Genomic DNA, 16,484 nt, shown 5'->3' with positions numbered 1-16,484 from the left:
TATTGTGTGGGTAGTTGTATCAAAACAAATTTGATTAACATGTGTGACCCGAAATTTGGTATCTTAAACTGTGAGATTAACTAATAGTTGTCACAAATGGTATGGGCGCCAAAAATGGGATATCTTTAGCTTGCAGACCATTAGGAAGCAAGCTTTCATCGACGTTTTGTTGGTGAGAATTAGTTAGCATTAGTTAAACCTTTCCCTACTTGGTGTGTCAAGGGTGTGTTTGATCATTCTTTTTGTTCCACAGTTCGAGAGCATAAAATCCATTCCTTTCACATACTATTTTATCGCTACAAAATTTTATTTTAAACTTTTTTGCGTGTTCCGGTAGTTAAGCGTACATTCACCTTTACTTAGTGACAAGTATCTAACGCAGGAAAAACTTTCAAGGGCACAGACCGAATTTGTCGTCGCCATCAAATCATCACTTTTCTTTTTTTTTGTTTTCTTCTACCAGTAACCTTAACCTTAGCCTCAGTATGTACAATGTGTTTCGCAATACGATCGGATACGCAATGTTCGTTATTTGGGTTTTAAAATTTTACCCGTTTAGATATTTTCCCGCTAAATCGCGACGTGCGTGTGTAGCGGTGTGGAAAATCTCGCTTGCGTTATACGCACACGGAAAAGGTGCAAAATTCGCTCTTCTGTTGTGGTGGCCGGCTGTCCCACCAATGTTGTGGATGGTCATAAATTGTTAACTTTTGCGGTAGCCAGACGTTGAACCGTTGCCTGCCGGTGAGGACCAGTGTTTTTCCTTTTTCTATTCTTGGTTGAGAGGTGCAAACGAAAACATGATTTGTGCCGGTAGGAGGGAATATTCTATTTTAGAAAAAAAGTGAAATAAAAACACAAAACAGTTGCGAAACGATGGGGACGGGAGATGGACGTACGGTTGGCGTCATTTAGCGACCGAGATGTTGTGAGAAATGATAAAAATAAACCTGTTTCGAATCTTTCGATAAGACGTGAAAAGCTTGTCTGCTTATTCTTCTACACTTTTCACCATGCCAGGTGTAGTTTTTTTCCCTTTCACCACGCACGAACCATTTGGGGGGGTTTGTTTAGTGGGATGTAAAAATCCACCAGTTGTTTGTCCACATTTCAACAGCAAGGCACAAAAACCAGCTAAGTGTGTAACATTTTTTTCAATAAAAAGACGGCAGCATATCATCCACCATCTCCGACGTGAGAATTTGTCCACTTTTTAGCAAATGTAAGCGCATCATGAATTACGCAAGCATTGCTCAATGTGAATGTGGTAATAGAGCATCAAAAAAGCCGGTACGGTTAGACGCTCGAACAGTAAGTGACCGAGTGGACGAGTCTGTATGCTTTTGCTGTATGAAAGGCAAATTTTCCAATGGGTAAAAGGGTGAGAAAATGTTTAAAATATAATTTGAAAAACCAACTGGTATGATTTACTATATATTTCCGTTAATAATACATATTTTTAAGTAGATGAAAAACGTTGTAGCTTAACATGATTTAACCGTTTGACCCTTTCACTTGGAAAAATATTAAGTTTACAAATCAATAAAGAATAACATGTCCCACAGTTCCATATCTGTCTTTGCCAAATGTGCTAAATGAGAAAAATATGTTGCAAAACATAGGACACGATTAAACCACAGGAAAAAAATGTATAAATTTGGCCCATTTCCTGCATCTGACCCATCGCCAACCGTATCTAATAGGTTAAAGATAGAAAATGGGGAAAAGCTATGGAAGCATTTGTTGTTTGGTTTTTCGTCGTTAGGTTGCACTTTTTTTGAGGTTGATCTTTTTCCTCTTCATGCAACCCATATCCGATGACTTCCAATTTTCTGTTTCGAATCTGTTATGCGTCTCCCTAATTAGGGTTTAATTTTGAGAACAACACAGGCATCGTTTCATGTCTGAGTTATTGTCTTTAAAGAAATAGTTTTTATAACAATTTTTAGCGAATAATTTTACTTCAAATATTAAATTTTGTAATGTTTAAATTTCTTAAAGTAAATCTACCAGTATAATAAAATCTTCTCAACAAAATAGCGTATGAATTCCAAGAAAAACATCCATAACATCGAAACCATCGTCGATCGCCGCAGTTACTCCGGATGCTTGCGGTTCAACGTTTTTCCTTGAAGACGGGTCGTGCCATTTTTTCCGCTTCCTCCATGTTTACCGTCTGCGGGAAGAAAAAGATCCCATCGGGGGCAGAGGACGCTCTCCGTAGCTACAGGTACGCATGCGCATACGCTTCAGCGATGATGATCACGCACGGCGTCGACAGCGGTTTATTACAAGATGCTGGAGTTGGGTTTCGTTCGATGTTCTTGCCGCTTTTCCTGCTTAGTTGCACCCGTTGCTGTACTTTCTTCTTTTCCGCAGCGAACTCAATAATGTGTTACCATCGAACACAAATGCGCCACGAACCAAATTTAATCTGCATATCTGTGTTTTTTCTCTTTCAAAGATCGTCTTTACATCCACCTTTAACCTTTTGGGGGTGTGAGTCGTGTGACGATGATCTGCGAAAGCACGCAACTTCCTGGTGAACTCTTTCTCTCCCTCTCGAACATCCATTGAATCAGAGTACAATTTGTTCCTTCGGTTGTGTGAGTTGTGAGTTCAACTTTTATTTTTAAAGAATATCGATAAAAATTGACATTATATTGAATCGAATTTGAAGATACAAAATTGTGTCGCAAAATGTTTTTTATTAACGCATTTCTTAAACACATTTCTATTTCATTAATTTAAGAAAAAGAAAAACCAAGAAAAGAGGAAAATTTGCCATTCACTTGCGATAGCCCGCAAGCATAAACAAATACCACTGCAACTGCGCTGTTGCATTGTTGCTTCTGTAGTGGTTTCGTCGCGATCAAAGCGATCAGACAGTGTGCATAATGTTGGCATGAGTCATTAAGCGTTGCATAGTTGTAGGTTGGCTCGTAAGGTAAACCTCTTTTTTGCCATTACACGTTTCTGTGTTTCAACCTAACTCATGTGTTCCAGAGCTATTTTGTTTAAAGTTTCCATAGGACTTATGTATGCAAGAAGGTGTCATTTTAAAGTTGCGACGGTTGGGAATATTTTCTCAGCATTATTTTTCCAACCATAGCTTCGTTTGCTTTCCATACTTTAACAAGAGCCGCAAGCCTGCCAGGGAATGAAGAGTTCGCTTACATAATTTCGTTTGACCGTCGCGGTTGTGTCTCGTCTTCTAAGCTGCTTCTGGTTCGGTTGTAGAAGAGTACGCCGGTTATATTGGTGAAGGGATAGCGAAAGACACCGGCTTGCCACTTGCTAACTGGCACTTTTGTGTTGGTTGCTGTGGTGCTTTTAAGAAGTGAAGTAACTGCGTCCCCGGCTTAGCCCCCCTTGGATGATGTGAAGCAATAGTGAAAACGTGAAAAATGCTTCGTCCGGTGGAGGCCTTTTCGGCATAGTTTCGTCTGGGCTGCCCCCGTGTATCAGTGCGGCGAGCCGGTCGAACATGTGATCCCCTGATCGGTAAGCATCGACGAAATAGCGAAAGTTAATGGCGACCATGAACGATGCAGAAACACTTCCGCTCTCGTTGGAAATGGTTTCATTTGGCGTGATTTAAGTGCGCTTTTCCCGACCGCAGAGCATGAAACATGGCTTTGTTCTACCCATGGAAATTGCGTTTTGGTTCTATTTATTAAACGGTGCCGTTTTGTAGTATAATATGCTGACCTAAAGGCACATCGGTACAGCTGTAAGTAGAAGGTTACGTGCCCGTCTAGTTAGTTGACTCTTAACATGCCGTAACCAATTCGCTAGTGGGAGGAGAAGAAGAGGGAGGAAAAGGAGGCAGAGGGACGCTTAAATTCCCCGCTGTTTGTTTTCCTTTTTTTCCATTCCTATCCACAACACAGCATTAACGTCACCTCTGTCACGGTTGAAAGATGTTACGCCTTCGCCGGATGATTGCAAAACTTTTCCACTGTGCGCTGCAACCATTTTCCCTCGCTCTGGTTTGGGTGGTTTTCCCTTACCCCCTAGCTAGCGGTGAACCGTGCAGCAGCAGTGCAGCAGTGTTGCAACTTAAAATTACTCTCGAGTAGTTTTTATGCCCAAAAGCATTGTTTATCTTTCTTGGAAGTTGATTAATTAAATATTACATTGACCAATTAGGGGACTGATTTGTGCATTTATTTACTTTGACCACGTTCATAATTCCGTTATGTTTATGGTGTGGTCTGCAAAACTTTATGGACAGTTATTCCATAATTTAAATTTAATTTAGTACTTCATAATTTATTATTATGTACCAGTGGGTCTTACGACAATGGTTGCACTTATCGTCATTTAATAGCAACTCGAGTAAATCGCAAATAAAATAACGATAAAAACTATTTAAACAACAAAAGGTATATCTTTGCTTATATTGGAAAAATACTTGCTTTAATGGGCGAACCATACCAGAACAGAAACTCGATGCTCTTTTACTACTATTAGTGAGTCACCAAGTCTCCAAGTCTACAGAGCCTATTTGTAGTCGCGCCGAGAGGTCTGGCTGGAATAAATACAACCTTTATGAGTACATTGCCAGCGCTTTTTCTGATCGTGCATTTGTGGGGTAAGAGTAGGAGTTATGTTATGTCTCTCATTCTATATGTACGTACCGATTTAGTTTGTACCGGCGTGTGGGTCAATTGACAGCCGTTGTTTTATGTCGAACCTCCACAACGTGGAATGGTCGAAAGGGTGGCAGAATGGAACAAACGAATGCATAACGTACAGTACATATAGACATGCAACATATTAGAAGGGCAATTTTTATTGACTTAAATGATGATAAATAGTGGTATAAATAGTGGCGAATTTGCAGTGTATCTCATAAATCATATTAACTTATTTTGTAATAAAATAAATATTAATTTTTTCAACACTATCATTAATTCTCCAACACTTTAATGCTACTGCTGATACGTTCTGGAATAAAAAATAAATAGTTTTGTTTTTTCTGCTTCTTATTTTCTTGGTTTCCGTCAAAGTGAATGTGTTAAAAATACTGTTTTACACATATAACGAACCATCGAGCTTTTACAGAATGATTGCAGTTAATTTCCTCTCACTTATAATAAATGAACTACCGCTGCACAGATGATGACTGCTAAGAATAGGTCGAGTTGTTTTGCTGTCACATGACGGTGCCTTTAGTTTGAGTGATTTGCTTTGGGGTCGGTTGGCAAATGTTAAAGTAAAAATAAAAAGCAACAACCGGTGCTACTATTCACCCACCCCCAACCAGGAAGGTAAAAGTGCAATTTTCTCCGCACGATCCGGCACACGAGAGGCAACGATCGGCGGAAAATGGCATTGTTTCCTAGGGAACGCAAATGATTTTTTCCTGCAAACGCCTCCGCCTTCACATCTACCGGAAGTGACCTACATAACGAAGGGTAAATGGTAACGGTACCCTGAGGCGCATTTATTCTGTCCTCTCTGCTCGAAAATTAGACCATCGTTTTTTTTGTTTCATTTTCTCTGATGCTGTGCTGTTGTTTTGCAATCTTTTTTACTCAGTGTGTGTATATTTGGAAAAAAAAGGAAAAATGCGTAAAGCTTGATTTTGACTGTTTACGCTTAGTATCCTTCATGGGTGTAATGCATTTTCTTAGGAAACGAAATTTCGAAGCCAAGGCCATGAAACATTGCGCGGGTTTTTCACGAAATAAATATTTTTGGGTTTTTTTTTTAATTTTTCGTCTGTGTCCTAAACACTTTTATTCGTTCTTACTGAGAAATATTCGTTATACATGTTTGTAGAGAATAATGCTTTGTTTGTTCTTCAGTTGTTAGTTTTATACTCCTTAATTATCTCTGCTCCAATCTCTCCTCTCAAAGTCTGATGTTTTATTTTACTTTGGTTTTTTACTACCCTTTTTACTTCTCTCTAATCTCTAACATACAATTTCCTGTCTATCTTTTCTGATAGTTATGATTATGTTTACTGTTTGTTTAGTTTTTTTTAGTTTCTTTCGTACTCTTATGTTAATTATGTTTATATTTTTATATTATGATTACTTTTTGTTTCGTTTTATTTTTTTATGTTTTTGAAAATAGTGTCGAATATTTGTGACAATCCATAAGTGACATTGAAAATATATCACCTTAGAGATCCCTTCTCATTCATGTTGGACGCATAAATTATTGTTTACCAAAACGAATGGAAAAAAAGCATTCACGTGTCTCACGTGGGTTTCGTTCGAGCACTGCCTCTCCATAGTGCTCTTCATTGACTGGCTAGCCAGTTTCATAATCAATGAAAGACTCTTCACGCTTCGAAGACCTTCAAGCGTGAATGTTTGTAGTTTTTTTTCTCCTTTCTTCGACTCACCTCAAGTGTAGACTATCACCGTGGCTACATTGTCGACGTCCGGTTTTTTTTTGGACAATCCACTAATATCTTGCCGGTATCCAGCTTTAGTCCTCCTTTGTTTCCTTTCCGGAGGGGATACTTTGCATAAATACGCCTCATCTCGGGTTGATTCGGTTCATCGGACCCATCGGTGAGACAAGTAAAGGTCAGTTAATTTGCATCGGCTCTCGGGAAAGTGGGTGCGCTCATCAGATGATGCGTGTGCCGCCACGCAGAGGCTTGGTTTTGACACTGTGTTTTCATGCGATGGAGGTACACAGGCGCGCGCGAGATTCGGGTTTCTTGGGCGAAGGTCAAACTCTGCTGCTTGGTGGTTCGAACCAATCGGTTACGCTTTTGGTTGTGGAGAAATGGTAAATCGTCCATAGCACACCGTTTTACTTGGAGGCCTAAAACAGGCTAGTGAGAGGCATCGTTCCCAAAACGGTTCGAAGAGAAATGCGGGCCAAGGTCATGATTTTTTTTCTTCTTCAAATGTTTTGGTGGTAGATTTGTTGGTCGTGCTGATGTGGCTTTTGGTTGGTCAAATGTTGAAATTCTCGGATTGAGAAAAAAAGCAACGACTTTCGCCATTCGTCTCCACCCGTATGTTTCGTTGCGTTTCTTCAGCCGGATCGGATATGGCTTTTGGCGGCGCAATCGAGTTTGGCGCAATCTTCTTCGTGAGCTTTTATCGGAATTATAATCTCGTGGGGCAGTAGCTTTTCCAGCTTCCGCCCGGATGCTTGCGTGAGGTTTTGCTAATGTTTCCTCTTTTAATTCAAATCAAAGCAACAACAAAAAAATACAAGCTTACCATTAATCATAATGATGATGGTGGTGGTGAAATCGTGCAAACGAGCCACCGAGAGAGCTTCAGGTAACCTTTCACTTTTCTTCTTGCCGCTGCTTTCGTGCCGGTATTATCGTTATCATTTACATGAGACGGTTTTGAGGCTTTTTGTTGTTGTTTTATTTCGCACCTCACGCACAACACGATCGTCGCTAATGTAGTGTCTGATTATTAACCATGGGTTTGGCTCATATTTCTCATATCAGCGCGGGTTTTTTTGGAATAAATTTTCCGACACCTGGTATACACGTGACTATGATAGATGACTATGAGTAGCTGTTGATGACTTGAATGACGTACATTTTCGAATATCGGTAATTCATTTCTCTTATTTGGTTTCACCAGTTCAATGACATTCGAGATATTTCTCGGTATTCTGTAATTAAAGCAATGTACGTTTGAGTTGTTATTTAAATAAAAAAATCTCCATGTAAGAAAATTTAATTACTTCAAGGGTAATAGAAACAATCTGGGCAGGTATTACACACAGCCGTGTAAAAGAAGGATTAATTTATTTTAATCTCAACTTATGCAATCACGATGGTACGTAACGTTAGATCGGATGCGTCCACTACAGCTGATGCTATCGACGTGTAATTTGCAATCAATCTCATTTTCAAATCCCATGCTACTCACTGGCGGAGAGATCGTGACGTACGATTTACCGACACTGAAGGAGGTAGAAAGATTTAATAGGTTTCCTACTCGTGACCTTCATGTTGCTGTAATCTCAATCCTGAAGCATGCTGCACGTGGCCACTGTTGGAGCTTCTCGAGTGGAGCCATGGGCTGTTTGGGACAGCAGCGCGTGGCAATCTGTTGTGTGCTCCCGGTTACCATCGTCTTGCAATCCGTTCCGTTTCATGTAGAAAACTTTAATTAAAGTTTACTAGTGGGTACTAAATCTTGCCACGAGAAAGTTTATTTATATAAAGTTTTAATCTTGAATGATTAATGCTTTTTTAAAAATATATTTAAGTTTATAATTTATTTCTTTATATTGAACAAGATATAAATTTTGCTTTTTAAACAATTTAGTTTATAAAATAGTTTATGAACAAGTTTACATAACACACACCAGTACAACATAGAGTATTCCTCGTGAGCTGTGCTTTCATTTCCAGTGAAATGATTTTCGAACAATACGCAAATGCAATCGAAAGTGTATCTTATAGTTGTTTGGTATCGGTTTATTTGTTCCAGTTTCTATGCTACGCGGCCCACAAACGCCATTCTATGGTCGGGGACGCAAGTTGTTTTCGATCGATTATTCGGTTCTACGGTAGGCGGTCGTTTAGTTTTTTTTCCTGCCCCCAAACTGATAGTCGTTCGGCTGTGTGCTCATGATAGTGATTGCAAATCGTGCCACAAACGAAAGAAAAATGACTAAAACCAATACCGTAAAACAAACAGCAGCTTCAACAACCGATGAAGTACACAAAACCACCCTCTATCGCGCCTGGTAGAACGTTGCTTTCGGATTCGGTTTATATTTGCTTATATTGAAAGTAAACTGTTATGGCCCCAAAACCGACCTGGTTCAAATTTCCAACAAACAGTTTTTTGGGGGGTGATTTTTTTCCAGCTTCAAATGAACTGAAAAACAAATTCCATCCATTGCAGTTCTTTTTATTTTTACTTTTACAAATCAATAATTTTGAGTCTTTTGACCAGACCTCGAGGGAACTGGTACAACACGGTTTTGCCATGTTCGTTTTGTTTCTCTTTCGTTTGTCAAATCGATACTTTGTATGGTACCGTTTTTTTGGACTCGTTCCAAAAGCATGTTTAAGTATGAAAAAAAATGTAAACCTGCAAATTCACGCGTGATCAAGTTTTTTTTAAAGACAATTTTGTTATCGTCATTTGGACGTGAAATTGGTGCCAAGTTTAATGGGTGGTATTTTGCTGCATGGTGGATGGTCGAATGTTGTTGGTTCTTCTCATTCACTCACTGTGGATGATAGAAGGATTAAAAGCTGTATTTCGTTTCATTTGTTGATGGTAATCAATACAGATTAAGTACGAGTGGTGTAAAATTTCTTCTTAAATTAAATTAACCCAACGTACACAAAATAATGTAAATCTGATAAATCAGTAGTTTGTTCTTTAATTTTAATGTTTTGCACTTAACAAAATCCACTTCAAAAATGTATTCTGCAGTTTAAGTTATTTGAACAAAAAAGCATTTTTTGCGAATAAAAATCATTGACGATAACCTCGAACTTCTCGTAGACAAAAAAAGACTCCTCCACAAACGCTGATACTGACAAAAAAGATACGACTAGAAACTTCAATTTCTGCGACAGGAAACCGCAATGTAATGGCATAAGTTCGCACTTCGTGGTAAGATACATGCGGCTTGATAAGCACTGATATACTAAACTGAAAAAAAATCGTTTGAACATAACTCTGTGGCTCCAAAACAAATACGGAAGTACATAAAAAATCCTTGTGACGTTATTTTAAAGTAAAAACATACGCAAAATAACAAATTTAGAGTTAAGATACTTTGAAGAATTATTCGATTTGTCATTATATATCACTCTAAGATATTATTCTTCATATTTCCTGTATTTTGCTAACAATTTTTGTGTTTTTTTTCTTCCACAGGTAAGTCAAACGGGATAAGTGACATCATCGTCTCACCATCATCGGTTCGATGCGTAGCAGTTGCTCATATTTGCAGAAAGTGAAAGCACAAACACCAGTCTTGTTGTACTGCAACTTTTTCGTAACTGCATTGCCTTCGCAAGTGCAGTTTTGCATACTGAGTTTGGTTTTGTGTGTGTTGTGCTCATCCCAGTTGCGTTTGCCTCTGAAGTGTAAGATAGCTTGAAAATAAATATTTACTGTGAGCAACATATGCGTTGGTTGAAGTGATGTTTAATGTATGATCAATGAAACGCAAAATTTAGTGAAATGAAATTTTATTTAAATTACTCAAATTTTTTATCTTTTTAACGTTTACAAATTACAAACAATGTAGTTAAAATATTATGAATATAGTATAGGAATTTATGGTATTTTCTCAAACATTTGCAAGCAATAAAGCGACTCTGGGAACATATTTGAAAGTCTATTTTTAGTGTATATTTTGAAAACATTGCCTTTTCACTAATACCCGTGGAGAAAAAATGTTTCTCTGGGTGTCTCAAATTTCTGCCTTCGGAAAATTTCCTTTCTGAACATTTCCATATGATACGATATGAAAACAAAATAAAGTATTTCCTCTCTTACTCTCTCTGTCCAGAAGGAAAGAATGTTTAATTTTTCAGCGTCTAATTTTTCGGTCGTATCATAAACCAAGCCCACACACATTGCAAAACGCGAAATATGGCTAATGGCCGGGATACACGTGTTTGTAGTTAATTATAATTTAGTATCAAACTGTACCTCGCTGACCATTCTGTAATGTTCGTGGTGGTTTATTTAATGAATTGTTTTCAAAGTTGGCTTTAGACGAAGGTGGTCTGCTCAATAGAGGATACTAATTTTTGTTGGTACTATTTCCATGTGGTAAATATTATTCCAAGAAAATTTGTTATTCTTTCATATGTTCAAATAAAGGATGTATAAAGTTCTTTCAAAACGAGAAAAAAATAATGGTTTCTTTTTTTATTGTTCTACATGGAAAGATACCAAAAATGCGACACTACTTGATCTTTTCTTGTATTATGTTATGCCAAGTGCCATCGACACTTGGCAGTGTGACTAATTTTGTAAACTATTCATCTGCTTTTTACGAACTGAACGTTTCATCGTGGCGCCACTAACCGACCAAAAAACTTTTACAGATACGGATAATAAGTGGTGCTTGTGCCTCAACCACGCACGCTGTTTGAAATGTACAAAACTTATCATTTGAGTACACAAGAACCCAGTTCAATAAACGATTCGAGTATTGAGTATTTCCCAAGTGCTCTTGTCCATGTACGATTTGAAGGTTATGTGGAATGTTTAGAATAATTCACAATCATTAGTTTATACAAAAAAATTTTAAATGAAAAAACTTTATTTATGTGTTAAATTTTTAAATGAAATGTGTTAAACATTTAACCTATAGTTACGATATTTTATCTGGCATCAGTATTCCCATTTTTATCTTGCTATAATAAGTTTGCCATAATTTTTAATTTATAACCAGTTTTTAGTAGCTAGAGGATACTTATTCACTACAGTTGCATTCTTTGTCAAAATTAAACCATATTATACAGAACGATTCTTGCCTATCATTTCTAAAACATAGATCGGTGATTAAAACTGTGTTATCACGGCCAATCGTCAATGACATAATTTTAATTGATTTGTCGTCGATCTGCTCCCTCAGTTCGTTCCGTCGATTGATGTGGTTTGTCTGTCAGGGGCTGAATGGTGATCAACGTCCGAAACCACCACAGTCGCTTCCGTGACTGTATGCAATTGAAGGCAAATTATCAACCCAAACCGCAACCATGGCAGAAAGATACGCGTATATGTACCACAGTCTAGGAAGAACCAACCGTAGTGTGGGGGAGAGGAGATATTCGGTGCCGAGTTGTGGATAAGTTCTGTGGCCAGTAGTTACTTTCAACTAGTCGCGGAATACGCGCCGTGTGTCTAGTCGTCACATGGCTAAACGGGAATGAATTTAATTGGCATCACTTAACTCAAGTGTGTGGTTACTGCCACATACTGCCTGGAGTTTCGTTCGCTGGTGTTGTTTTGTTCATTGATTTGGCTCAACAGAGGTCATCATCCGCGGGATGTATGCGAGAGTGATTGATGGTTGTCAGACGGGTTTCCGCTTTGGATAGTTTGTGAGACGCACCAGGCGCACCGCTTCTTGTTGACTGCTACCATATAAGGAATGATCACTGCTATCTGCATGACGTCGCTCGGCGTACCGTTTAGCGTCTGTCTAGCGAAATGTATTTTAAATATATACGACCTGTCGGTTAGTTCTGCTAATGCTAGCTCATATATGTACTTTTTTGTATATTATTTTACATTTTAGAACAAGCAAACAAGTTTCGATTTCGTTCGAGTGCATCACTAGCTAGACTAGCATGTGCTCGCCTCGACTACATTCTCTTTTTCCTCCGTTGGCGGATCGCTAGAGAACGATCGTTGTACGCGATCGCACATTCGCTTCCTTCTTTTCGACAGATGAGGAAAAAAAAGAGTATCGTGTCACCTAAATATAGCAGCGCATCACCGTGAAGATGTTGCGGACTTTGCTGATGCTTTTTCGTCTAACCCTGCAACGATGCGGATTGTACGTCAACACACGTTTCACTTATTCCTGGGTCGATGTTTGTTTTGAACACACTTGCACCCGTGTTCCTGACGGTGACCGGCTTTTGTAAGTGCTTCTACTTTATTGCTACTTTTCTGTACTGTTTTCCCTCATGCCCGTACACCGTACAACATGCGACGATTGGAAATAGATCAGAACTAAAGTTGGAACACACACTGTGTGTTGCGGGAAGTGTCGGTACCGCATTTTTCAACTTTGCCAGCATTAGAATGTATATTGCGAATAACGTTAGTAAAGTACACCTGCTAACAACTTAAATAAGAAACTTTTCAATCTAAAGCTGGATTGTTTGATGCCTTTCTTCCATTATCCTTGTGGCACTTGTTTCCCGAAAAAGGATGATAAAAAGTTCTTAAAAATGTTAACCGCCGTCAGTAAGGGTGTTGAAGCTTCGTCGGTATTTATGGACATACCAGTGTCTGGTAGGTTCATACTACTATCCGGGATACCATTGATGAGATACGTATTGACGGTGAGATTGGAAATATTGGCCGGTAGTCGAATCGTATGTTCGCCGATTGTGATTGTCGATTCATTCGCCGTCTGACGGGCGTAGCGACGTTCAAGCTTGGCCAAATCATTTTCGGTGATAGCTCTGCGCATACGGTTGACGTTTATCTGTACGTTCGTTATGTTCGTACCGTAATCATCTAGGCCGGTTGAAGTGTTGACGCGGTTTCCGATTGCTACCGACACGTTTGAAGAGTTGGACGCTCCACTCGATGAGGATGCCGTCCCGGACGTGGAGGAGGAGGTGGTGGAGCTGGTGGTGAACGTGTTTGGAAAACTCCAAGGCAGAAACCAGAATATAGGTGCCGCTAGCAACGGTTGGGTCTTGATGCGGTAATTGGAAGGAAATAGTAGTAGAAATAGTACTTTCGGTAATGACAACCTCGTCGTCAAGAAGAACTTACCAGAACCGCTACCGAAAGCAGTGGAGCAATGATGATCCTTATCTGTAGCATGGCAGTGACCGAATGAATAAAAATGACACTAAACTGCACCAGTTTTATAGCACATTTGAATCCGGATTCGTCGAGAACGAGGGAATTTGAAAAGACGGCAGGTAGTTTGTGTTATAAAAGCGTCAGAGCACAATGCCTTCTTCACGCTGGTGAGAATAGAAATGAGATGTCGGTAAACAACATTTTCAGGGATGAATTGTAAATGAAATTGACTTTAGTTGTGTGATCAGTTTGGTTCGGCGGTTATAACTGACCACGAACAACGAACATGTGTACGTGAAGGACTCTTCAAATAAACATTGAAAACGTCATGAGAAATGCTCCACAAAACTAAGTGGCTTAGTGCATTACTGCTATTGGGCATTTGCAAGTACGACAATGCACCTGCTCCATAGGATTGGACGTACATTGCGATTTTGCATTGCAAAACGTCATTCCAAGTTATACCCCCCAGGCGTCTCCACGCTGATGACATAATTCGATCGTGTGATCATATTTGCTGCAAGTAAATGCCGCTAGTTTAGCATGGTGTGAATGTTTGCTGGTGAAGGTGGTGAACAACAAACCACCCTCACCGTCAACAACATAAACCTCCCACGATGTCGACATTTACATCAAGACATCCCAGTATGCCACGGTTAACAGGGCACTGGAGCGCCTCAAACAGAAAGAGGGTGAGCTGAAGCAGAGATTGGTGCATTGAGCCGTTTTTCCTAATGTGCGTTTTTCACCGTCTTTTAGAAGCCTTCGATATAGTTGACCGATTCACGTTACGTGGTCTCTGCAGGCTCTGCCACACAGTCAGTCAGGCTGGCCTCCTACCCTTGGATATGCATTCGGAATCGGAGCAAACGCCCGTTTTGCAATTACTCCCCCTTTCCTTCTGCGTTACCCTTTCGGATGAAATCGAGTTTTTTTGTGCTGTTGTTGTTGATGATGTTTTGCACCAGTCACATTGCGGGAGAAAGCGAACGACTGTTAGTTACGCGGCCATTTACGAGTGAGTGCGGTAATAGCGAAAAGTTGCTGTTTCACTGGGCATCGGGTTAGTGGCGATGATGGTGGCCATCGGCAGGGGAAACATCGATGCAACTGATGCAACATTAAATCCGAATGCTGTTGCCTTACACCTCCGGCAGCAGACCTCCATCGTTGGTCTCTTACGGAGTCTGATTATGGAACCGTTCCACGATCGCGCTTGATCTTGGATTGCAATTGGTTATGTGCCCAAGTCGGTCAGGTCTCGCCTCAACTTTAGTCGTCGAACGGCAGTTTCGTTCCGGTCGAGGTGTGACGTTGCTTCGCCCTAATGGTGCAGAGATTATTCAATAAAGGCCATCACTTTGACAAGTCTGTTGTGAACTTGGAATACATTCAAGAGACAAGCATACGAGTACGAGATCGAATTGTGTTATAATCAGTTCAGCTTCAGAGATTTACCGCAATCTTTTTGGGGTCGATGTAATCCCCACACTACGGGATGGATGTCTATGTATGAGGTTACAGATTGCTCACGTTGTATTCAGATCATTTCCGTAGTCGTGTCTTTGTTTGACCCGTTACACTGCTCAGGCTTTTCGTCACAAAGAAGAAAGGGTTGTTGATTTGTTTGCCTTGTGAAGCTGTTTCACTTAAACCATACCCCAAGGTACGAAACCAGCCTTATACGCGATCCGATCGTGTTCGTATAGTGCTTTATTGCTTCCCCCAGAGAATTCCCCTAGAGAGCTGATCACCACTCTCTCCTCATCCACTCCCTTCAGAACTGTCAGCGATCACCACTGGCTTTTATAATCTGCTCGATTGTGTTTCCATATTGGGCACAAGCACGACTTCCCGGTTCCAGCAAGCACTATGGTCGAAGCGGCAAATCGGATGATCTCGCCGTTGGCGCATTGACTGGCGTTGTTATTGTGCGCCGGTGTCATTGGAGCGTATTTCCATATTGCCACCCCGTCCTTACCGATACCCTTTCCTAATTTATAGGCAGCGGAGTAAAGTACGTCTTACTCGCATATCTAGCCACAGATTCATTTGCCTAGAAGAGTAGCGCAAATTTGCATTCCCAAACGTTACGCAGCTTACCGGTTGTATGTGAGCGTGTTGCCTGTGTTAATATGGCAATATGCCAACTATGACTGTGACTATAGATTACGGTTCGTGAGCAGCATGTTTGTCTACTGTAACTGAATACCGTATAAAGTGGTCTGCAAAATACATTTTAAAAATTAAAATTCGTTCAATGATTCTGTTAAGTTAAGAGGAATATTTGTTTTTTTTATTTCGAATTTTGCAGGGTTTTGACGACTAACTTAATACCAGTTTGTACTTTCATGTTTTCTCACGTGTGAAATATACAAAATGCATTAAACATTTCCAAGGATATCGAACACTGTACGTAGTGGAGGAAAGTTGCAGCTTAATGCCATTACCTCAGGGATTGCCTGGAGTTATGCTAACTACTGCATCTCTTTAGACGAATATTTAACACCAACCGCTCTTTATGATGTTTTGTTGTATGTATGCACATTTTAAGCAGTACTTTAAATATGAGCTGCTTGCTGGCGGGTAAAATTTATGCAAATTCTTTCCATAGTAAAATACTCCATCAATCATGAGCGTGAGTCCACTTTCAGTTACTCACATTTTGCAAGTTGGTTCCTGTGGATACTAATGTATTGGTAAGAAGCTCATTAAATAGAAAAGGTCGCATAATTTCTTTTAGAAGTAGAAGTACGACAGCCTAACGAAACGAACGAACGGTGTTACACAAGAACAGTCTGACCATGAATTAGACGAAGGTATGAAGGTATTAACATCTGATTAACCTAAAATTGAACCTTTTTGGACGGTGTGCACGTTTTACTTAGCGTGATTTGGTGTAAGCGAAATGGTAGTAATCGGTGAAAAGTGGTAGAAAACATGGGTAAAAATATGGAAATGTGAAAAACACGTGCCTTTTCTGTAGTCTGGCTTTAAGTAGCT

At 39.7% G+C, this 16,484-nt stretch overlaps 3 protein-coding genes across 3 annotated transcripts in view; 1 reads left to right on the top strand and 2 right to left on the bottom strand.

Moving 5' to 3' along the window:
• Nucleotides 1–16,484, top strand: part of LOC125762573 (protein fem-1 homolog CG6966) — a 41,145-nt gene that overhangs the window by 9,083 nt on the left and 15,578 nt on the right. The window lies entirely within an intron of this gene.
• LOC125762571 (protein groucho-like) overlaps nt 1–16,484 on the bottom strand; it is a 198,126-nt gene that overhangs the window by 174,205 nt on the left and 7,437 nt on the right. The window lies entirely within an intron of this gene.
• LOC125762597 (uncharacterized) lies at nt 11,997–13,615 on the bottom strand. The gene is made up of 2 exons (XM_049424871.1): nt 13,449–13,615; nt 11,997–13,368 (listed from the first exon to the last, which is right to left on the bottom strand). Exons 1-2 carry the CDS (start codon nt 13,497–13,499, stop codon nt 12,841–12,843), a joined length of 579 nt encoding a protein of 192 aa, XP_049280828.1. The 5' UTR covers nt 13,500–13,615; the 3' UTR covers nt 11,997–12,840.

Source organism: Anopheles funestus, chromosome 2RL, assembly GCF_943734845.2.
Source record: "Anopheles funestus chromosome 2RL, idAnoFuneDA-416_04, whole genome shotgun sequence".
Lineage (NCBI taxonomy): Eukaryota > Metazoa > Arthropoda > Insecta > Diptera > Culicidae > Anopheles > Anopheles funestus.
This window is presented reverse-complemented; position numbering and strand designations above follow the sequence as displayed.